Below are 26037 nucleotides of genomic sequence, written 5' to 3'. Positions count from 1 at the left end.
AGGAACTGAGATGTGGAATCTGAGAAAAGAAGGAAGCATTTGTCCACATTTGAAGGTGTTCTCAAATGTGGACGACCTTTGCTGCTGAAGGCCTCAGATGTGGCCTTTGAAGGATGCAGCCCCGGGATTTGGACAAACTCATCGCTATCAACAGTTGTAATTTGCCTGTGTTGTAAGAAAAAGGTCCATGTTTGTAGCTGAGGATCAGGTTGCCAAGGTCTACGGTAACTGTCCACCTGACCAAGAAAAAAAAAAAAAAAAGTATCTTGGGGTTTTGTTAGCAAATGAGGGAAAAATGGGGAAGGAGATCAACACGTCACAAGGTGCTGTGTTGCAGTGATGTAAGCGCTGTACTGATCTGAAATGGCACAGGGAGCTGAGTCAAAGTTGAGGCTTTCCTCTCCTCATCTATGGTTACAAACTCTTGGCAGTGACTGAAAGAACACAAGCGGCTAAAATGAGTTTCCTCTGCAGGGTGACTGGACTCCCCCTTAGTGATAGGCTTCAGAGTAGAGCCACTGCTCCTCTGCACTGAGAGGAACCAGATGAGATGACTCAAGCATCTGGTAAGGATACCTAAGGTGTTCCAGGCACATCCCATTGGGAGACCCAGAGGAAAACATTTCTACAGTTTTAAACACAGAACATTTAAGACCTCGATATTGATAAGTTGCACTAAGAGGGTGGGCATTTAATGTATCATTTGTTTCGTGCTAAATTTCTTTTCATAAGAATTTAGATTTACTGTGGTGATAAATTCCAATTTACGATGTTAAAAAAAGAATTGTATAGTCAGGATTTTCTCCACTGTTTCTTGAAATTGAAAATATGAAATGATAAAAACAATTAAATCACACTTCTTTACCTAACTGGTTTCCTAAAGATGTGTATTACACATTTTTCCAAGAGCAGTATTAATGTTTGTGTGGTTATGAATGCTGTGCCATGCAGTCATAATTATATAATAAATAATACATTGTTCTCATCACCACTTTTATTGTTATCACAATAAAAGTTTTTTTCCAAGGTTAAGTCCATATCGCCTCCGGCTACATTGTACATAAAGCTACTTGAAAAATAGCATTTCCGTGATTTGAGGTCATCTTGTGAAAGAAGCCAAACAGTCTAATTCCTTTCCATGGAAGATGATGCGATTGTGGTGGTAATTGCACTTGCGAGGGGAAGAAATTTATCGGCCCAGGGCAGAGGGGATTTGTGCGTGTACTTCCAGAAGATTCCTCTAATCACAAATTGCGGCTGCGCTTTATTCCCCTTCCAGAGATATTCATCTGTACTCATGTGCCGAGGCTTCCCTTCAGGAATAAAGAGAACACACATGTTTCACAGGAAATTGTCAGAGGAACCAAGATGGATTACACATGCTGCACCAGTGGATTCACACTTTGAAAAATGATATCAGCCATCATCTCCCAGATAAAAATAATCCCAGCAAGCCACACACGGGATGCAGGAGGAAATAAAGAGAGTTTTCCAACCTAATCTCGGAAAACATCTGAGAATTCACTTTATTGCACTTTAAAGATTTATATGAGTTTATTCAAAAATAAATTTTCTCTATTTTTTTCTGAAAAAACAAACAAAAACAAAGTAAGGCCATTTGGAAAAGAGAGAGGAGGAAAATAGGAGCTAATTCAACAACTGCTCAGTCAGTTTGATGATGAAAATGTGGTGTTACATGAAGTGAAGTCTTCTGCCCCTGAACGGTACACTGGGATGTCGGAGGTACAGCAATATCAGCTAAAAATAAGATTCATCTAGAAATTGGTTTGTTTGTCTCTAAATACAACAGCCGCTAGCAGCGGTGACTGAAACACAAACGTTAGCTCAGATTATCTTAATAAAGCCCCTGAGAGATCAAAGAGCTTCTTAAATGTTTCATTTACATTTTCACAAAGCTAACATTAGCATTCATTCTGCTTGTAAATGTGAAGGCAGACTTCATACAGTGATGATGTGATGATAAGTCGTTATATTATGAGATGTAATAATGTATTCATAAGAACAACACAAGATGTTTGCAATAAACTAAGAATTTTCATATTTCGGTTTGTTTTCAAACGAAGAGAAGATTTATGTCTGACACATTGTGTTAAAGACTGTTCTGACCCAATGACCTTGGGACTCCCCTTCTCACATTATCTATAGAGCCAAAAAAAACTTTCAAAAGATAATATGACATGGATTATCTGTGAGCCATAATGGATCAAACTGAATCAATTATCAGTCTGTCTGCTTGTCTATCGTTCCTGGAGGACACCATGGTCATTTTGTATTTCATGCAGTACTTGGAAATCAAATCCATCCAATTCAGTTCATCGTGGTCTACATTTCATTGCCTGCTCATCTGGAAACCTATTACTATAAAGTACACCCCACTGAAAAACAAATGTCACTGAAAACACAATGAGGACACAAATAGTTTTACTTTTAGCACATTAGCTGACTTTAACAACACTCTGTTCAGTAGATGTACATCTACTGTGATGTTTCCTAGCAACATGCAGAGCCTAAGAGTGTATTCTTTTCCAGCTAAGTCACAAGTTACAAGGAAACAGCAAGACAAATTGAAAACCAGACGATGGCATTTTGTTTTGCAGACCCACATGCACATCTACATCTACATTCACATCTACATTAGAATGGTAGATGTGAAGTTTTTTGACTAACCACAGCGAAAGGCGAACCACAAACCTACAACCAGGGCGCTATAGCAACGGCAGCGACAATGACAAAAGTTCAACATCGCCCGTGTGTGAGCGTCTACATGTGAACGTCTACATGTGAACGTCTACATGTGAACGTCTACATGTGAACGTCTACATGTGAACGTCTACATGTGAACGTCTACATGTGTGAGTTCCAAATTTGACATGCACAAATTTCACCGGTCAATTTGTTGGAGGAGGGAAAGCAATTATTATCTTGCTGAACAAGTTCTGAAGGAAATGGGGAGGGAGCTGTGCTGCCCTCTGTGTGTAAAAGTCCTTTAGTCTGGCTAGTTTGTTTAAACTTTTCACTAAAACCAGTAGACCTTAATGAGGACTATCAACAGAAAAAAATGTTTTCAATGCCTATAATCCACAACAGCAAAGTGCGCATACGCATCAAAACCCACCAATAAATAACCCCATGGAAACTTCAAACTCGCATGTCGTACGCCATGAAAATCAACACCAGTCCAGACAGGAGTGGGACAGGAAAGTGTTCATTTGAAATACCTTGAAAACTTCATGAGACCCTAAACCCCTTCATCTTGGGACTTGAATGGGAACAAATGAATGAAAAGAGGATCTCAGTTATAAAGGAGGTCTGCTAGTAAATCTAGTACCAACCAATGAAACCCTCTACCTGAGTTTCCCTCCTAAAGAAAAGCAGATTTCAGCTTGTCGAGGTCTGAAGCCACCAATAAGATTATTTCCACCTCCTGAGCAGCTCTAACTCCGACACATGTTTGGATAAATAAAACATTTAATCTGCAGCACCGATGTGTATGTGTGCATGTGGGTGTGTGCGCATGTGTGTGTGTGTGTGTGTGTGTGTGTGTGTGTGTGTGTGTGTGTGTGTGTGGGTGTGCGTGCGTGTGTGTGTGTGTGTGTGTGTGTGTGTGTGTGTGCGTGTGTGTGTGTGTGTGTGTGCGTGTGTGTGCGTGTGTGTGTGTGTGTGTGTGCACCTCTGAACAGTGCTGGGTGTTGTCTGCAACTGGCAGCATCAGCAAAGCACTAATCCTCACTTTGCTTCCATTCTCAGCATCGAGGTGGGGGGCAGTTACAGACCGAGCTCCTTCATGTTGCTTTTGAGAGAAGGCAAAAAAGCGCAGAGGTGTGTGTGGCGGCCCAGCAGAAATGAAAAGACGCAGTCAGCTGTCCGCCGCCACCGCCACCTTGTCAGGTAGCACACCTCGACTGGAGGCGAGGTGATGAAAGAAGGCCTTATGGGTGCAGAAGCTTTCAGTATTCAGCCTCTGCGCGGCTCACTCACCGCCAGCCTCCAAGGAGAGTTGGAGCTTCTCTTCACAAGCAGATGTTCCATTAGAGACAAATGGGGGAAAATTAGAGATTTGATGGGAAATAAATGCGAAGTGACTTTTAAACATGATAAACACTGTGTTTTTTTGATGAGCATAACAGCGTGTGTCCTGAGAAATGAGGAGACTGAAATAGCGCCGGTGGACCATCCGTTCACACGGATCATTAAATTATACCATTTATTATTACACCTGTTTCCCTACAGCGTATATTATTTCAAAGTCTTCATAAAATTAAGCCCTGAGACATGTGACAGGATTCTTATTAAAATCTCCTCAAACGGCGCAGCGGCATAACGGAAAGAAAAGTGTGATAAAGGAAATTAGTGCAAAGTTCAACGCTTACGCCTCTTCAGCAGCGTTGGTGTTCTCTTGACACTGATTCTTTCTGGAGTGCAGCTTTCTGAGCACTCATTTACTCATGTATAGAGTAAACGGCTGTTCTCTTCTGCTCACCCCCCAATGGGGGTCAGTAAGACTTCAGACTGCTGTGGCTGACCAAAGCAGCCACAGCAAAAGATTGACAATCATGTTGTCCCCTGAAAGATTTTTGGTTTTCAGGTTACAATCAGAAGACACCAAATTTTTCTTCTAAATTCCCATATTTCAAAGGAATACCTTTGGAATAAATGGACTATAGCACTTTCCCAATCAAGTGAGTCACATTTACATTTGCACACACATTTATAAACCAATACACAGATTGACTGGCAATTCAACATGTGGCAGGAAGCTGGAATTGAAACCTACAACCTTCAAATCACAAGACAACTACTCTACCCACAGAGTCACAGTCACACCTAATACACACTCAGGGTGCATTCACACCAGCCCTCTTTGTGCCGCGTTAGTTAAACTCCAGTTTTTGTTTAGAAAGTCTGATTCGTTTGCAGAGGTTCAATGAGCAACTGAGGTCTGATGCAAACCAGACCTCAGTTGGTTGAAGTGAAATCTGGAGCATATGTGTGAATGGAGACCACTCCTAAAGCAGGAAGTTGACCAAAGGGCAAGGGATTCTGGGTAAATACAACCAAAAGAAATGTATGTGTGTAGCATCAGCAGCAGAAATTACTCATGCTATTTTTTCCAAACACGAAAGAGAAATCCTACCAATGCTAAAATCTGACGCTACTCCATTTTTGTTTACATTTGGCGAAGGAGGAAGTTGATTGTCTTTTTCAGAGGTTTTCATGTCATGCCCTTCACTGGTTCTCTTCACTGGTTGTCCTTACTGCCCAGGATTTTGTGAAAGCAAACTACACCAGCTGAATATGTGACAAATGTTGAAACTTTGTATCCGGTGTGAAAACAGCCTAAACGGGTAATTTAAATGTAGGAATCTTTTCTAGGCACCTGGACTGTTTCCTGGGTCTGAACTTACACCCACACAAATTTACCCTTCGAAGAAAATTAAAAATGTGAAAATTCAGTTCCAAAAAACCACTAAAATACATTTCCAAATGATTGTTAAGGATACCAACAATAATGCTACAAGAGACTTTGTTAAAACAATTATTAATGTGGGTTTTTTAACATAAAATAAGGTTAGGAAGCTGAGAATACATGTAGCAAATTAGTTGCTCGTTGAATGGTTTTCTATTAGCTTTAAACATTCAAAGACATGAGATGAAGTACCAAACAAATGTAGCTGACGATCTTTTAAACTGCTCCAGGCAACAGTATGAGCCAGAGAACATCCTGATACCAACATTTGTCATGCTCACTGATTAATCTGCTGCTGCTCATTCTGTTAAATGTGCACCAAAAATGGATCAACAGTTCAAAGGAGAAACAAGCAAGGATAAAACTCACATCTAAACTTATTAATTCAAAACCTTGTGAAACAGTGAAAGAAAAAAATCTGAATATAAAAAAGGGAAATTATCATTTTTGGCACTAACTTGCCCAGAACTATTTGATTTGATTTCAGAATCTATTGCAAAATATCACCATGTTTGTGTGTACAGCTGCTAGGATGCGCCCAGATCTTAGTTCACTTGAAATAAGACAAAGCTAAGTTTCAAGTAGCTTTTCAGCAAGAAGTAGGAGACTGTTTAAATAATTCCTTAATATTGATTAAGATAGAAAAAGTATCAGTTCCACTGGCATATTATTTCATAAATGGAAAAATACCTCATAAGTAGGTTTGTCATGATCATTATCACAACAATTGATAATATTGTTGTTTTGAGACCATTGCCAGCCAATATCCAAAATAAAACACATCAACCAAAAACAATAAATAAAATAAAAATAAAAAACACAAACATCAGAAACCGTAAATAAATTGCCCATCAAAACATCAGATTAATTTATCAAACAATTAACAGATTAATTGCTTGTTGTGATTGGACTGGTTTTTACAGCGTACTTGTACCTGCTGTGTTGAGGGTGTGAAACTTGGACGACACCTACATGAACTGACTCAAAGGTCCAAGCCAGATGTTTGTTTTAGGAAAGAAACATGGAGTATTCATCCCTGTGTTTAATGCAGGAGGCAGCAATGCAGACTCAACGCTGCAGCTTGTGAAACAACAGCTGATTGAACTCGCCTGCCATGAGCAACCTGACACACTCCATTTCTCCTCTGTAGTGACATATTCAAATGCTGTTGCAGGCTGGTGTGTGTAGCTGGCAGGGCCGGCTCCCATCCTGATCAGCAAGACCTGCTCCGCTCCGCTCCGCTCTGCTCTGCTCTGCGCTGCGCTCTTAGCTGCTTTGTTCCAGCTGATGTCATCTAAACCTCGTCCCTGCAGGGTTGTCTGGGGTAGATAAGACATACCCTCCTTCTGCCTGTGTCCTACCAAAAAAAAAAAAAAAAAAAGAAAAACGAGGCTGCTGCTATGAAGATGGATTTCCAGCTGGTGACACAGGTTCCCTTTCTGCTGAAGCCACTCTGGAGTGCTAATGCAATTAAGGCAATTAATCTTCAACAAAAGGGGTTCGCAGCTACCTCTAATGATTTTGCACCTTTCTGCACAGTTGTGTAACCATGCAGACCGACTCAGACATGCACGCACGCAACTCCTCATGCACACAAACGTAATTACTTCATCAGTGCTGTACACAGTGCGTGCAGAAATGCGATTCAAAGCTTATATTACACAGCTAATGAGTACGAAAAAAATGTTTATTTGGCTCCATCTTTTGCAGCATAATCATCTGGACGGTGGCTGTGATTACAAAGGCTGTGTGAAGCAATGGGGAGAGGCTACGGGTGGGCTTCCAAACTTAACTGGGAATTTGCTGCACAACAGATTGGTGGTGTGTGATTTACTACTGCTGGTAAGAAACATCGAGCAAACCAAAAACTAACCGAGGCCTCTGTTACATCAAGCCATTCGAGAGAACAAAGTGTGTTGAAACTTGACTTTGTGCCTCCTTTTATTTCCTAGATGTGGAGGCAGGTGTGCGTCCAAAATACTGCTGTTGAGTAAATAGATAAAATATCTGGAACAGGAGCTACAAGCAGCTCAACAAGGTCATGAAAATCAATGAAACTGAGGAGGTTTATACAGGGATATAGCATCACAGCTGTCCTGTGAACAGGATTCAGGGCTTCTGCTGGTCCCACCAACTCAAACTGAAGACTTTTTAAGACCACTGTGAGTGGAATTTAATGGAGAATGCATTATGTAAAATTGACTTTTTGAGATTTACATCAATGAGTTATAATAGTCCCTCATCAGAGACATACCTGGAGTGTTGCCTTGATTCTTTAATCTCCATGGCAACCATTCAGCTGTGAAAAACACCTCAATGGACCTACCTCCACCTTCAAGGCACAGCACCTCTTCAGACCTGCAGTTTCCACGTTTCCCTGCCCTTCCTGCAGCTCCCCCACTGAGCTCCTTCAGACTAGTCAGCAGCAATTAGCAACACCTGGTGGAACTGCTCATCTACTGAGCTCATTATAGGAGCTACTTCTCAGAGCAACGCTGGTAAAAACGTTAAAGGGTTAATAGAGGAGCCATGTTGTGATGACTTTCAGAAGGTAGAGTTTTCAGAAAGTGCATGAACTTTCTTAAAGAGACAGAAGTGTTGGATTAGAAAGTAAATTTGCATTGAGGTCAAATGCCAATTTGATCAATTTTGCATAATACCCTTTCAAAGCAGTTCAATAACTCAGATGAACCAAGGAGAACCAGTTCATGAACACCTCATTTTGACATGATGAATTTCATAAAGGTTCGATTCTTGTGCATCATTTCAAAAATTTTGCCATGACACAAAACAAGAAAATTGGTAAATCACATCCATTAGTCAAAATGCAAAAAGCAAAAGTAATGTCACAGTTTCAGACAGCATGATATGACTTAACGCCACAGTGAACCCAAATCCAGGACTTAGAGTGCGTTTAAAAGGCAGATTGATCCAATGATTACCGCAGCAGATGCTGAGCATTTTTCCTTGTGATGTGCACAACAGCGTGGCTCGAGTGTGCATATGTCGCGGATGAGCAGAGAAGCAGATAATAGGAAAGAGAGACAAGGAGAGACGCAATCAGCACATTTAAAGGAGCTGACACGTGTTTTCAAGCTACATAAACGGCTTTCCTAATTCCTGGCTGGCTACAGCCTCTGGGATAGAAATCATTTCAATATGAACCAGTGTGGACTGAGTCGAGTTGTGATTGTGAAGCTGTGATTCTCTCTTTAATTTAGGAGCAGCCTCAGACACTCAAATCATTTATTTAAGGGCAACAAGCCGATTACAGATAGATAGATGGATGGATGGATGGATGGATGGATGGATGGATGGATGGATGGATGGATGGATGGATGGATGGATGGATGGATGGATGGATGGATGGATGGATGGATGGATGGATGGATGGATGGATGATGGATGGATGGATGGATGCTGTTACTACAACATAACAGGGAATTAGATGTAGAATTACAAATATATTTCCTTTTTTTCTGAGTATCCAGCTATGAGTAAAATTTAATTCTCAGCTTTTTAAGACTTTTCCAACAGTACATTAATAGAAGACAAAAAATGCAAGAATTTGATGAAAATAAATTCCACCAAAGCACCATTACCAATAACTCTGATTGGTTAATCACTCTGTCGCGACGGCTGTTTAACACTCCAGCCCCAGACATTTGAAATCACTCTGAACAATAAACTCAAATCAACAGATTCAAAAAGGTCTGAGTGCAGCGTGATTGAAGTGGCACAGGGCAACTGAAGGGCACCAGGAGCGAAACCACTATGCAAATTCCCCTTCCACTTTTGTTTGACAAGCAACAACACTGCTTTGTGTATATGCAAAACCTTGGCAAGACGCTGAGCACACAGCCCTGCTGTCGGAACGAAGCCGTGCTCGGGTGCTGACACCCACTGGGTGACCCCCTCCTGCCAGCAGTGACGTTTCAGGGCCAGACTTCACACTTCACCCAGAGAGACACGCTCCAACGTTACGTGAAGCAGACAATCACATCTCCGAGGTCACGCAAGGTCGGACTGTGGGCTCACCCTCTGCTCCTCTGAAGCTTGGCGGCGTGTCAGGAGTGGACTCATTTGATTTCTGGAGCCTCCACCCTCCCCACTGAGGTGAAAACTACTTGATTAGCACTTTGAATTTACTCAGCAGCTGGTCTGTTTGGCCCCCACCAAAGAGCTGCTGATAAAACACAGTGGATCCCATTATCCATTACTCAGTTAGGCCTCACGCTGTTCTCTTCCTCTCAGCCGGCTGCTACCACATGTGAGGAGTGCCTTGGAATCCCTCTGGAGATACAATGAAGAATTTCCCTGCATTTCAAAATGCACTGCTCAACTCTTTGAAAACACCCCCAACTTAAGTTTAAGCAACACACAGCAATTCAAGGAAGGTGTCCTGTTACAAATTTAAAACCATTCCTATTAAAGAACTCCGTTTGCTAAAGCAACAACACGATGCTTGAGCACAGCTTTTCTGTAGCGATGAAACAGATAAAAAATATTGCTTTGTTGTTCCCTGGCTGCGTTGGCATTTCAGCCTCATATTGATTTCATAATATATCTTGTTACATTTCACTAAATCATTTTGAAATGTACCATGGGTATATGAATTTAACACACCTGCACCGTTTCTCTAACTTACCTTCAAATCCTGGTTCGGAAACTTTTATCAAAATAACTCAGCAAAGTAATTCATATCTCTGTCATCAGAATATTGGTATTTTAAGATCCAGAATAATTTTATAAAACACAAAACAGTTTAGTGAGAAGGGAACGTAGAGTCTGTGTATGAGAACTTATGCAAACAGAAAAGAACTGGCTTCATTTATTAGACCACCTATAAACTTCTGATTTTGAAGACATTAATAAATAAATCTCTCACATATTCTCTCATCATTATGGTATTTAGCAGATAGAACTTATTTTCTAACTTGCCTAAAACAAGACTTAACTCTGATTTTACTTCAGACAGAAAAAAACAGTGCATGTGTATTTTTATTCAGTGTATGTAAACTTCTGGTTTCAATTACAGCATCATATCAGTAAAGAGCCCATTCATAACTTTGCTACAGTAACTTCTCTATTGGAAAAACTCCCGTCTTATGTAGCTAATTTTACAAACGTTGTATTTCTATCTCGTTGTTTCTCCAAAGCAGTAAAAAGCTCCAGCTTCAATGTGGTCGGGAAAACTCATGCATGCAAGGAGAAAACAAGCAAACTATACACACAAAAGTCCTAGTGGAGATCAGAACAAGACTGTTATATTGATCGCACATCAGTAAGATCTGATGAACATCACTTCTCTTTTGTGAGTGCAACAGGAAACGAACTAGTCCAGATTGAGAGGAAACGCTGCGTTCCTCATTGTGATCGTAAAATTCCAGGTCAGCACTTTTCTTCTTTGCAGTAATACAGGAGAGTGTGTGACAGTTTGTCCTACTAGTCTACAAGTGTGACATTCGACTGCATTCTGTGTAGAAAGTGATAGTGATGTATTCAGTTAGTATCACCGTTCCCTTCATACCAGCAATATGATCCATGAGCAGCTGCATTACCAGACATTCATTCCAGCTATGGCTCCATGATTACTGACATTTTCCTCCTTCTGTTTTATAGTTTTTATTGACGGTACGTCCAGGTAGCACTGAGAAACTTCTCAGGATTTGACCTGCAGGCTGCACTGGGATGGTTTCAAAAAAGAAATTCAAGGTCTTGGATTCAAGGTAGTGGAGAAAACAATGAATATTATAAACTATACCCTTCAAAAAAATACAGTGCAAATAATTACATTCAGAAGTGATCTAATTGGTAGAGATTGGGACTGAATTTCAAAGTTTAGTTGTTAGAGGAAGCCATGAACAAAGCATTGTGAAGACCAGCGAATGTATGATGCTAGAACATCTCAAACTGCACTGTCCAACACAACATCCTAACATACGAAAAGTATGAGATAACTCCAAACCTACCAAAATATGGCTGTCTACCTAAACTCACAAACTGGACATGCACAACATTAAGCGTCTCGCTATTCACAGATGGCTGAGATTTTATCGTTGAGTAAAATGATTTCCAACATTTTACTCAGTGATGGTTAAAACTAATAACCTTATCACCTCGATGTGGCATACTAAATAGTTTGATGTGAACACTGTTACTGCAAGCAAGCTTACAGTGCGACAGAGTACATGGTCATAAAGACTGGCCTATGTACAGACATGTCTGGCAGACATCTGCTTGGAGTACTCTGCCTAGATTCTGCCTTGAATACACACAGACCTCCATGATGTGAAGTAGACCCGAGTATGGCAGAGCCTTTAATCTGAAAAGAAGTCATAGTACACACAAGGACAGACTTTATATATTCTTCGATCAGTGTGGACGAGCAGTCAGTGGTTGAAATGTCAACCACAGACGGTTGAGATTTCATAGCTGAAAGAACTGATTTTCTACATTTGTCATGGCAAATTCCTTCAGTTCTCATAATCCTAATGGAAACATGCACTTTTGTTTAGTTAGTTGGACATCTAGCACTGTTTCTTCTCCACTGCAAAAATGTCATTGCTGCAAAGTGGCAGTCGGGTTGATTATGCCGACTTGCCCTCATCAGCTCTGTATCGCATATAAAAGATACAGAGCACTGTTTCCCATTCTGAGTGCATGGTCGTACAGATGTACCTATGCTTAGACGTGTCTGGTAGGTGCACACTTTGACCCAACACTGACTTCCACACAATGTATGCCCCACATATGGATGCCTTGAACCTGGAGGAGCTGCACAGATATACAGCTTAGATCTGTGCTCTACTAACCAAGTCTGCACCACATCAATCAGAAGAGTGGAAAAGTGTTGAAACAAAGGCTTAAGAAGTCATAAGCCATGTTGGGGTCACAGCAAAAACCTATCAACCTAAGCTCATCATTCCCACAGTAAAACATGGTGGCAGCAACAGTTTCCTGCAGAAGATGGTTTTCTGTATAGGAGACAGGAGAAACCGATGGTATTTGATAGCAAGATGGACACTTCCTGATGGAAATTCTGTAAGAAGCAGCAAAACGCTTAAAACTGCATCTATACCATCAAGATGGACAATCTGCCAAACTCCACAGAACAGCTTCAATCAAAGCATCGTGAACAGTTTGACCAACCCAGTACAGATTTATATCCAACTGAGAATCTGTGGAGTTACCTGAGAACTGATGTTATAGAGTTGTATCTATCATTGTGGAGAAAAGTGATTCTACAAGGTAACTCGAGCGGTTGAACTGAATGCATAGAAATACTTTCCTTGCAACCCTAAGCAGCTTCATGTTCGTTTGTTAGGCCGTCTTCAGTTTCTTCAAACACAGACCCACACACCCAGCAGAGTACTTCAAGAATCTGAACCTTACTAATGGTGAGCAAGGGGAAATATCCAGCAGTTCTGGCAGGAGACAGACGCAACCAAACCACATGAAACAATGTTTTACCTGCTGCTCCCCTGCAGGGGTTCGCTGCCCTTTCGCCATGAGATCACGCCCCAAGGAGACATCTTGGGCTTGCACTCAATGAGGATGTCTCCTCCCACTTTCACCAGCGTCTGACTCTTCAGTTGATTGTGGGAAAAATCCGGGGCAACGGCTGAGAGAAGAGAATCACAACAATTGTCTGTTAAACTATCTCTGTGAAGACTTTCTTTTGTCTAATTTATCTCTGACCACTTATCTCTTATTAAACATGTTGCACCACAGGCAGTTTTTTTTTTTTTTCAAAATGAGCTCATTAAAAAGCAAAATTTCCCACCATGGGTAATTCAAAGAAATGAGATTGCATAATTAGCAATCAGACATCTGATGTGAAGTTTGATGTTGGTTTATTAGTATTATTCTCTGTTAGAGAGCATGTGATTCACCCCCTTTGTTTAAGTCCAATTTGTAGCTATGCTACCGTCTCAAACAATCAGCACTTCTTTCCTTTGAACAGAGAGTTTTGCATGAACATTATCTGGATGTGATATGTTGAAGGAGAAACGGAGGCTGAGATTGAAGACTGACAATCTTGACAAGGCAGATGGGCCAAGACTTCTCAGCTGAACAAATCTGATGTACGTCACTGTCAGTCAGACACATTCATCTTATAATTAATGCTTTTCAATTAGTGGTCAGAAAGGTGGGATGTCTTCTGATCGCATGGCGTACAGGGAGGGAGACAAATCAAACTGCAGATACAGACCAGGGAAAGACTGATAGCATCTCTGGTAAAACAATTTCTTTGCTGCAGGATGGCCGTACACTAGCTGTGCTTCCATTAACTATAAAATTGAACAAATCGAAATTACAAAAATAATTTTGCTCAGACTCATGTTTTTCAATAAGTTTTGAGCTAGGATAAGATGGCTGTTTTGGTCGTATGAAAATAGATATAGTTTGCAAAACTGTAATGGAAAAACTTTTGTCGCATCACAAGAGTCCTGACGTTACTACTGCTGAAAATGCCGAAGGAGATGACAGGAAGTGGTGGGAGGATGATGGTTTGTTCTGTTTTTTTCTGGACAGTGTGCAGCTGGCTCCACTAGAACTCTCACAGCATCACAGTTCATGAAAGTTGCGTTATTCAAACATGTTGAATTTCTAAAATTGTCAACTACAATTTCCCAAAAATGCCACAAGTCACTCCCAAGTAGGCGGGGCTTGTCGTTCCAACTCTTGAATAAAATGCTGATATCTTCTCTGATTGGCTGATAGATGAAGAGTGCTAGTGCCATGAAGGACTTCTGAGTATAGTGACGGATGTTTAAATCCGTCGCTATATTCATAAATGTCATTGAGTTTTTTAAAACTTTTTAAAAAAATATCACACAGCTGTAGCCATCACAGTTGCCCTCCATATCATAGCTTGTGTCTCTCTGGGCCAGAGACGCTGAGCCTCACCTATGACTCGGAGCTCTGCGTTGGAGTAGACCTCGCCGTGCTTATTCCCAGCCACACACTGGTACATTCCGGTGTCGGACAGGGTTAGCCGACTGATTGACAGAATCCCATTGGCAACCTGTACGCGCTCCTGTGGACACAGAGACACACACCTTTAATATGCCTTTCTCCCCCAGTGCTCATCTACATAAAAGCAGCCACACGGTGGGCCTGTGAAATATGGCGCAGAAGTGACAGACGTGGCAATAAATCTAGGTTTTCATCACTAATGGAGGGAAAGGCTTGGGTGGATGGAAGCAGGCTAGCAGAAAATGACCCTAATCAATCTACATGTTTATGAGAGAAAAATAAAACCATGCCCTATTTATATCACCCACCCACACACACACACACCCTGCTGAACCACCGGCCCTGTTTCCCCTTCAGCAGAAGGAAGGGATAAGAGGGGAAGGAATATCATAACATCGGAAAATTGCTTTGCAGATCCCGTAGGTATGCCCTTTACATACTAAGTGATGTGTACCTGGTAATGCTCTGAGCTTCTCTTCATCTGTTTGGACTATCAGATTCAGTCCCCTGCAGGGTAAATCAAGCTCATCGTTGAGGCATCAAATTAAAACGTGTTTAACGTCTGCAGAGTATGATGAACCAAAAAACTGAGCTGGATCACTTGATCAGCTGAGCATTTAATCTCCAACAGACTCTTTTTCTGCTTGTTGAGATAAAGGCCTGTCAGTAAGAAACCGACTTCCTTGCAATGCCAGATTATAAGAGATTTAGTTGTTCTGTTGGTATAAACGTAACATCTTGCTGATCCTACAAATTTGTGCCAAGATGCAGCCCATTGAATAATCAACTCAGGTTAAGCTAATAGTTATACGTCTTTTCTCCTTATTGTTTTTGGTTGTTAAAATCTCTTCAAGTTCAAGAGCGAGTTTATTTGTATTTGTCGTTATTGTTTTTGGTTGTTATAACTCTTCTTTCAAGTTCAAGAGCGTTTTTTGTCTTTGATATGGCAAACTTGTGTTATTATACCAATATTTGGCTGTATCTGGTTTTTGGCTCAGTTCAGTAAAATGTTGGTCTTATCTCAACTTCTCCTATCCCTCCTTAATGCAAGCAGTAAATGTTTTAGGGCCTGTCATCCGTCTCTATATATATATATATATATATATATATATATATATATATATTATATATATATATATTATATATATATATATATATATATATATATATATATATATATATATATATATCACTTATATATATATCTATAGATCTATCTATATATCTATCTATATATATATATCTATATATATATATATATATATATATATATATATATATATATATATATATATATATATATATATATATATATATCATTGTGCCTTTTCTTTATCTACCGAATCAGTTCAGTGTTTAGTTCACATGACATGGCCAATCATTTTTGCACTGCAGAAGGGGTGCAGATGGTGCCCCCAGGTCCCAAAGCCAAAAACTGCTGATTTTAGAGGAATGTCATGGCTAATTAATAGCAGCTGTAAATGGGAGTGCTTCTCTCATGCACAGACTGGTACCCGCCACCATTTGCCTGGCTCGCCAGAAGGGATGCTCGCCCCTGCACATCCGGAGCTGCTGAGCATTATGGAAATTTCCAGCACAACCTGCTCAAATGCAGGATTAGTTTGTGATCTCTCAGTGTGGACAGCCTCCGTTTTCATGTGACAGCACCTTAATCCTCCCCTCCCTTTGCGACTGGAGTTCAAATGGGCTCTAATGACACTGAAGGTGAGTCTGAAGAAAACACGAGACGGAGGGCATGGAAAGCCGAAACCTCACACAGCTGCAGATATATATATATATATATATATATATATATATATATATATATATATATATATATATATATATATATATATATATATATATATATATATATATATATATATATATATATATATATATATATATATATATATATCACATATATATATCACTTATATATATCTATATATATCTATATATCTATATATATATATATATATATATATATATATATATATATATATATATATATATATATATATATATATATATATATATAGCTCCACCAGGTGTTTTCTAATTGCTGCTGGCTAGTCTGAAGGAGCTGACTGGGGGAGGACTGCTTTGTGAGGTGGGAACTTGGAAACTGTAACTCTGAGGAGGAGCTACATCCTCCTCAGAGAGCTGGTTCAACATCAGGTCGAACCAGCACTAGGTCCAACCTGATGGTTTTGTACAGCTCAACGGTTGTCATGGATATGACAAGATTAATCAAACAAGCACAAAAAAATCAAGTTAACACTCCAGGTATATTTTTGAGGAGGGAATGCAATCCACAAAAAATCCACAAAAAATTCAATTTTACAGAATTCTACCCATTTTTATTTCTAAAGCTTCTCTCAGTCTCTTTCTAAATACGTGCAAAAATCAACATGTATTCTTTTTCAAATTGAGAGGCAATACCCAAGGCTTTAACACAAAACTGAAATCTCTTCACTGCCTTCCTTAAATATGGAGATGTAAAAGTAACAGAAAGCAACAACTGAATCAATCGAAATGAATCTTAATCTCCTAAGTTTAATCTTCAAAACACAAGGAAAGGAAAATGCCACTACAGAGCTGCACACTCTCTATTATTATTCACCAGAGCAGAACTGTAAGATAAATCTGCTTATTGTTTCCCAAGATCTTTGATTAATTTATCATATACGCTCGACTGAAAAGCAAGCACAGCAGCAGACATGAACAAAGCTCCCAGGTGGCATGCAGTGAGAGGAACAAAACCTTTAAACTTACTTTGATCATTGGTGCTTACTTTGATACAGCACCAATTAACTAGCAAATCGGGACATTTTAACCATCTCACCTTAACTACAGCAGTTAACCTGCATTTAATGAGATTACTCACTACCTAAAACCTGAATCTTTTACTTCAGATGTCTGAAAGGGAAACCTCAGGTTCAAGTAGTTCAATACAGTAAGTCATCCGTCCTCTGAATGAACTAAATCTTCTTTCACTAAAGTTTCTTTTTAATTGCATAGCCATCCTAAACCTTAAGCCATTGACGATAAATCAAGAGACTGAAGTCCTTCAGATGGAAACAGTCAGAAGAAAAAGAACATTCAGATAAAGAGTTAGTTTTTCACCCGGTGGGTCATAAAAAGAACCACGATGGTCCAGAATGGAAACTGAAGCATTCTCGCTCAAAAGCTGAGAAAAAAGAAGAGGAAAAAGAAACAAAGAAATTAATTTGTCTGAAAATTGTTAATTGTTGGTGATGGTTAATTCAATAAAAGGATCCCCACAGACAGCTCATGCCATGATTTATGCTATACTTTTGAACAATATTCAAAGTTATTGACTAAAAATAAATTAATAAAGTTCATTTATTTCGGCAACTTTATTCACAAAGTGAAACATTAAATAGGTTAGGGAACACATATTCTAATTTTTTAAATATGACTGTATATTAAAAAGTCATATCTGGACTGAAGTATCTACTTTGATTAAAGATTGTTTACAGTATGCGTAGATGTTTAATTTTGCTGTAAATATTGATCAAATTCTGTGTCATACATCGTCTCCTGAGCTGGTGTATTACAGCCCTGCAGGAGGAACACTCCAACTTCAGCATAATTAAGAAAAGTAATGGTTATGTAAATGTCTCCACTTGTCTGGGATCCATGGTGGCATCATCAGTGCAGCAATGATGCAATCAGTTAGCAAAGATAAAAAACACAGATGATACCGTGTGCATCCATCAGTTACAGTTATTGGCACATTGGTGCACCGTCACCTTCCAGGACCCCAGGTCAGTCACATTCTACTGCTGCCTCATATTTGTGATAAACTCCTCACATTACACTGAAAAAAATAAGTCATTGGATGAACATAAAAAAATTATGGAAAGGATTTCCACCTGATTACTTTGCTTTATTTCAGCACCATGTACTTGTGTTACTCTTATTTAAAGCAAATGTGTTAGGTCAACCTAATTTATGAAGATTATTCCAATGTAAAGCAAATGTGTTGGCTCAACTTGTTACTATGGTTATTCAATGGGCGATTCTAAATCAAACATGTTGGCTCAACATAATATATTGTGGTTATTCTTATATAAATTAAATGAGTTGGCAAAACATAATTCATTAAGGTTGTTCTAATTTAAACCAAATATGTTGGCTTAACCAGAATTATGGTAATGCAACGGATGATTGTAAATCAAATGAGTTGGCTCAACTCCATTCATTAAGGTTATTCAAATTCAAATGAAATGTGTTGGCTCAACATATGTTTTAAAGGTTCCTTTAACTCAGTTACTATAGTGTGACCCAGTGTAATGCAATACAGCCCGCCCAACTAATCTGCAATGTTTAGGACCAAATCATTGATGTTACTTCATTAAGATGAATCTAGTTGAAACCACCTTATTTTACAGTGGTACCTTCACACTACCTGATTCAGTAGGTCCAACTCACTAAAAGCAAGTTAGCTCAACAAATATGCTTCATGCTAAAAGACAGCTAGTTAATCGTGTGGAAATCCTTTCCATTATTTCATGATGTTAGTTCAAAGACATTTTTTCAAGCGTTAATCAAGCATTTTAAGATAGCACTAGGTGAAAGTGTAGGAAGAACACTCAACAATTAGAAAAGGTACAACACAATTGTATTTGCAGAATTGTTATACATCGTCTTTTTACACAGCACAAAACACAGCTGAGTTGGACATTGAAATAAAAAAAACAACTACAAAAAGGTTACAGTTTCATTTCCCAGCCAATTCTTTACAACATAAACATGTCAGTATAGTTGCTCAACTTAGAGAACTGTAACAATATAAATCTTTTCTACTGCAGACTTTAAACACTCATTTTCCATATGAAACTTAACTTAGCAGCGAGTTTCATATTGAGAACTTGTGCTTTCTTTGATAAGTTCTTTCCATCCAATTTCATTATTATTTTCTGTATTACTTCAAAGGTATGCTTGAGTTACTGAGCAAGTTGAGTTCTGAACGCACTAAACTTGAGGGTAGCTCAAGTTTAGCTTTGTACACTACATATGGCTCTGCAGACTTTTTTCGCACAGAATGTACCTAACATGGTGCGGCGATAAATGTAAACTTGAGGGTAGCTCAAGTTTAGTGCGTAGATTAGTCCCAGCAGCATCACTATTGCAGAAGATACACTGCCCAAGCTGTTCATAACTTCCACCTCCTCCAAGACAATCCCAACATCAGATGTGCATCGGCAGCCTCTGCACCCTCTGCTCAAATGACGATTCCGAGGACAGTCTCGGCTTTGGCCATTTCATTCATCAACGTCCTAAGGGAGTTAGGGAAGGGTATTGGGGGGAGACAATTCACATGTAATTAAATAAATAAATTAGACTGACATTGATTGAGTCACTCATGGACCTTAGTTGGTGAAAGTATTTTAACAACTCTTAGGAGTTCTATTGTAAACACAAAAACAATTTAACATACCATGTACTCCCTCACCAGCTTCTCTGGATCTTCATTTAGGTACACACAGACCTTTGAGGATGCACTCTCATCTGCCCTCAGCAGTGTCATCCTAAATATGCAGATCAAAAAACAATGAGAACAATCTCAAAACTCCAGCAGTATAGGTTCACACACTTGAAAGCATAGCTGCATTCAAAGGAAGTCACAACAAAAGTGATCAGTGGCTTGCAGTCTGTTTGAAAGATATTTAAAATTGTTAGTATCCCTTCATTATGCCATGACTAAAAGGAGTATAACATATCATTTAAACATCTAACTGAAGCTGTTAGAGGTTTAAATAAAGACATGAATATATCACCAAAGAAATATGTGAAAGTACAGATGGTCAACACAGTCTATATCCTTCTACTTAAATGAATATGCAAAGCATTCCATGTCTTACAAGTACATGGACAGTCTATGTGTGGGCATGGATAACGTCGCATATGCCGGTGTTTAAGTGTAAAATGTTTTAACAGGTCATATCTACGAGACAGAGAGAGACTACACTCCTTACATTTCCACATCCCCACGCAAATAAAGACAAATAAAACAGACTGGCCAAATAAAAGTTTAGCTGAACCCTAGCTCTATAAGCTCTCTAACACTACATTCAGTCACTTTAGATCTGGCAAAACTTACTATTAGCCACTGAAATCTATAACTTGATAGCCGATGAGCCCCTTGACCAGAACTCACGCAGGTGGATTACAGACAGGTGATGTTCTGAAAGAGATCAGATATATTTTCAGCCATTAAAATATGCAATTCATACTGAACTGAGTTGTATCTTTTAGTACAAGTCCCTTGAATGCCTCATGAATATAACCACTGGACACATGCAAGCACGTATGTGCAGAACAATGGTGAATTGAACATGGTAGAAAGCAATAGTAACAAAGGTCAAATGAGCACATCAAGACAAAAAAATCAACATTTCAAAATTAAACCAATGAACTTCAATATTGTTTCTGAGCTACAATTATTTGGGGACAACAAAGAAGAGTCCAAAAAACCCCCAACATCTTTACAGCAGAGGAATATGTATTTTAAAGAAAAAAAATAGAAAGCTCAAGTCTGTAATAATGGATAATCCATTGAGAGTTTTAGCCTGACAAAATATACTAGAAATCCATAACTAACAGGTATTTTAGGAACATTTAACAAAGCTCAGAAAGCAATGCTTTCTGCAGGTTTTCACCGACTGAAATGTAGGACTTTTTATTACCATAATTAATTAAGAATCTCGATGATGATAGAAAGGTACCAAAGTGTGTATCTACATTTACCTCCTAGTAACATTACTGAAATAGAATTAAAATAGTTAGAAATAGACCTGATGTTAGATCAGTGTGTTAAAAATCCACTAAACCTCCAGGGAGCTCAGGAGGAGCAAAACTGTGACATTTCTGGGGTCCATTTGTGTCTCTGGCAGCAGCTTTGTACACTACATATGGCTCTGCAGAGTTTTTTTCGCACAGAATGTACCTAACATGGTGCGGCGATAAATGTAAACAAAAAGCTATCTGCCTTAACCTAACCGACTTAATCTACAAAACATGAAATAATGTGACACAAGTATGGAACAATTAGAAAATGGTGCAAATGGTAGAGAAATTTTAAGTTACATATTTTTATATGGATTTGGATGAAATAGTTTGACTCTTACCTTCTTCAAATTAAGTGGATGCACGCCAGGAATCTCCCCTCTGCCCTTGAAAAAACCCAACAAGGTGCAAGCCAGTTATCTCGCGTGATTTTCCGTAATCTCTTGATGTCGCTGGATCCTCTTCAGCGGGAGATGAGTCTGACACAATAGCGCTTTGGAACTGACGTCACTGTGTTTTTTTTTAATTAGATTAACTTTGACAAATATTGATATTGAATAAAATTTTATATATATATATATATATATATATATATATATATATATATATATATATATATATATATATATATATATATATATATATATATATATATATATATATATATATATATATAGATACTGCGCAGACCCTCAAGCTCCCAGGCCTCTGGTAGAGGACCCGAGCTCAGAGGATAAGAACCACCCGCGGTGGGTATATAAATGTTAATTAGATTTATTCAAGTTGAGATAACGTCATTCAATCACGTTAGTCCAGTTGAGAGAAAAACCGATTGTCTCGCGTGTTCTCGCGTGATATGCCGTGATCTCACTCGTTGTCGTCAGCACAATATCAGTCTGACAATAATGAATCATGTTAGCTCAACATGATTCAATTTTATAAATGTGAAGTCGTGGAATATCTTGTTTATCCAACATGATTTTATCACGTTTTCGCTTCAAACCCAACATTATTGTGTGAAAGGTACATGATATTCTTTTGTTCATGTAATATGCCCCGACGTTCTTTTTTTTTTTGGCGGAAGATCTAGCTGACGTAATTGAATCACGTTATCTCACCTTGAATACATTTTATTCCATTTGCAAGAGAAAAACCGATTGTCTCGCGTGATATCCCGTGATTTTCCGTAATCTTGCGTGAACTTGCGTGATATCCCGTGATCTCACTCGTGGTCTTCAGCATAGGATCGGTCTGACTATAATGAATCATGTTAGCTCAACATGATTCAATTTTATAAAAGTTGAAGTTGTGGAATATCTTGTTTATGCAACATGATTGTATCATGTTTTTGGCTCAAACATGGAATTATTTAGTTAACAGTACATGATATTCTTTTGTTAATGTGATAACCCCTGAGGTTCCTTTTTACAGTGTATGCTCTAATATGCTGATTTCCATTTTCATATCAATTGCTTCTAGATATGTGAACACTGTTTATGCCAGGCTGTGTAAAGGGCAGCCCACCCCAGCAGCATAAGGCGTCCTGAGAAATTCAGCTTTGAAATGATATTCGCACTACCCCCACTCCTCCATTAAAGCTGCATATTTGACATATTTGTTAAAACTGTCCCCATGTCATGACAGTATAAAATGAAACAGATCATTTGTGGAATAATCGATCTCAAAAATGCAATGCTCCTGACCGAAAACAACCAATCAGAGCCAGAAGGAGGGTCTTATCACTGTCAATCATTTTTATGTACTTGCTGCTAAATTCACTGCAGGCTGTGCCAATGGAGGGAAGCTATATTGTAGCAGAAAGCAATGAGGGTTGGGTGGTGAGGGGCTGAGTGTCATGAGCACAGGCATGATTTTCAGCACTAACACTTGCCTCCTGGCTCTCATTGGTTGCTTCTAGTTAGCATTGGGAGAAGGAGCTACTTTTTTCACATTTCATCTTTCTCATACTATGCTTTCACCACATCAAGACAAATGCAGCATATTCAGGACAACAATCAAGATGGCCGCTCGTTCCCTCTTATAGGACGGTTGCTTCTTCCCATTCAGAAAACTATCAGCAGAAATCCAGTCCAGTGAAGAAGCAACTCAAAAAAGACCTCAATCGATTCCCAGTAATAACTAACAACCCACCACTGCTCCTCACACTGCTGACCTTTCCCTCTTCCACTCATTAAGCAGCAGTGGTTAATGGTGGCATTTCAAACAATGCAGCACCTTCGCTGATTAATCCATTCACCCATGCTTTCTGAATCTATCCATTTATTATGTCTATATTAAGGAGGAATGTGCTGCACAAACGTCGGGCCAGTCGATGTAACCTTTAATCACACTCCAAGAACTGCCTCATCCCCAGACAGGCAACTGGGTTAGCCATTTACTCTGAGTGCTACCGTTTGAATTCATTCATCCCATCATAAATTCCTAAGTACATCCACATAAAGATAAGAAAATAAATCTCATCAAATGTAATAGAATATTAAATCTTTTTAAGAAACTACCTTATAAGAAACAAGAGGGAGATTTTTTTGTTTTGTTTTTGTGCACAACCATAAAAAGGTGTTGATAAAACACATTGCTGTTGGCAAAACAGACTGTTGATTGTGCTCCCCTGACAGTAAACTAAATCTGTTTTTATGTGAAAACAGAGTGGAGCGCTGAGCTGAGTGGAGCGCTGCCTCAGGGTATGTGGTGACAGACCCAGGTTCATTCCTACCTCATGTAGAACATTCAAGCACTGATCTGAGTCCTCCAGTGTGTTTGTCACCATCTTTGCATAATGACGCAAATTAACATATTGGCAGTTTATTTATCAAATGCAAGCTGTGCCACAGTGTCCAATCAGCCAGCTTAAAGGTACTCACAAAAAAGGGAAAAAACATTAAATGTAATAATTTAACATGAATAATAAAGAAATTACACTTTTTCATATGCCAAGATGAGATGGAGATGTGGGGAAGCTGAGGGGACAGGAAGCACAAAGGAAAGAATTAAGTCTTGAGTCTGAAAAAAAAAAATCCTGCTTTTCATCTGCGGTGGCACAGAATTAATAACTGATGTTGGTAAGAAGAGATTTAGCAGATGATTAGGTTGGATTCTACATCATGGTGCTTTTAAACACTTGGCCTGTTTCTTTGATCTACGCAGCACAATGGGGCATGGTTAAAAACCTTTGAAATAAACGCTTTTTTGTGGATGACTATAATTAATACAGAGAAAGGTATGCTTAGTATGAGTGTTTGGTATTCTTCATTTTCTACTAAGATTGAGAGTGAAATTTGTAAAAACGTGTTAGTGTACACATTGTTTAAGTTTGGAGCTTTTTGAGCTTGGAGACATTTGGCAGATCTCACCTCTGTAGATTCCAGGTTTTCTCCGTTCTTCATCCATCTGTACGAGGGTTTCGGTTTCCCTGTGGCTTTGCACTCCCACATCAACGAGTCATCGATGAACTTTTGGACGTCTTGGGGCTTCTCTATGAGATGAGGTGGAGCTGAAAACATGGAAAGGCAAAGTAAACAGGATTACTGCTTTGAAAAAGTTGTTCAACAATTAACATACAAGTCATAAAAATAAATGCGAGTTAAAAAAAAGCAACTTTCTTCTAAAATGTATTAAAAGATCTGTTTATTCAGTTGAACCATGGGCTATTTTCCAAAATTGACAAATACACCTGACATCCTGCTGGTTTTTAAGGAATAAACCAACCATGCAACCATCCATGGTTGCATCCATAATCCATCAGTTTAATCAATCCATCATCCCTCCATCCATCTATCTAACCAATCAGATTTGTGATGAAGCAATGAGGTTCATCACAAACAACCAATCAGGTAACCACCCAACTGACCATCTATCCAGACAGAAAACTCAATGCTCTAATAGCTTATCAGTCTCTCACCAAACCAAGCAATCAGCCAGTCCACTATCAAACCAATAAACTGACTAACCAACCAGTCAACAATACAAGCAGCCATAAAATCAAAAATGAATCAGTCAACCAACAACGCCACTAACTTACCAAACCATTCAACAAAGCAACCAACCAAATAACTGACCAAGCAGCCAGCAAGTCAGCCAACCAACTGATGTCCAACAAATCAGCCAACAAATCAGCCAGCTAACCAAGAATTCATCAGCAACTCATCTACCAACTGACTAACCAAAAAATGAAAGCAAGAAAGAAAGAAAGAAAGAAGAAAGAAAGAAAGAAAGAAAGAAAAAAACAAACATTGGCTCAAAAACAATAAATTATAAAATTTTGATAAAACTAAATGTATGATATTTGGAAATCATAATAAACAAGAAAATAACTATTGACAGTGTTGAACGAGTTCATGACATTTTATGTAATAGACTAACTGTACCATATTTGACTTATGTGGAAGTTTGGGTCAATACATACAAAACAAATGTATTTAAAGCTGTTGTATACAACACAAAGAACAACAATCAAATTATTACATTATAGTCGTCCATTATTGAGTGTCTGGTGGATCCATAGTAGAACAGGCGCATCACATGTTGAGGCTACAATCCTCAAAGAAGCTGTTCTGTGTTCAGTTCCCTAACTCATGCAATTTACTCCATGTTTTTTCCTTTCTCTATTATTCTTCCTGTTTAGCTAAATAAAGGCCACCAGTGTCAAAAGTTTTTGTTTTAAAGGTATACAAGTGAAGTTGAATGTACATACTGCATTTAGAAAGAAAAGGAACAAGAATTGTGAACAC

At 38.9% G+C, this 26037-nt stretch overlaps 1 protein-coding gene across 1 annotated transcript in view; it reads right to left on the bottom strand.

Moving 5' to 3' along the window:
• Nucleotides 1-26037, bottom strand: part of cntn4 (contactin 4) — a 199033-nt gene that overhangs the window by 41940 nt on the left and 131056 nt on the right. The window contains exons 9-11 of the mRNA XM_055026948.1: nt 24661-24800; nt 14402-14531; nt 12962-13112 (exon numbers count right to left, since the gene is read on the bottom strand). Coding sequence (XP_054882923.1) covers nt 12962-13112; nt 14402-14531; nt 24661-24800 — 421 coding nt within the window. The remainder of the gene's footprint in view (nt 1-12961; nt 13113-14401; nt 14532-24660; nt 24801-26037) is intronic.

This window comes from Poeciliopsis prolifica, unplaced genomic scaffold (assembly GCF_027474105.1).
Source record: "Poeciliopsis prolifica strain line A6 unplaced genomic scaffold, Auburn_PproV2 SCAFFOLD003, whole genome shotgun sequence".
NCBI classification, from domain to species: domain Eukaryota; kingdom Metazoa; phylum Chordata; class Actinopteri; order Cyprinodontiformes; family Poeciliidae; genus Poeciliopsis; species Poeciliopsis prolifica.
The sequence above is the reverse complement of the archived record's forward strand: the minus strand, read 5'-3'. Positions and strand labels throughout refer to the sequence as shown.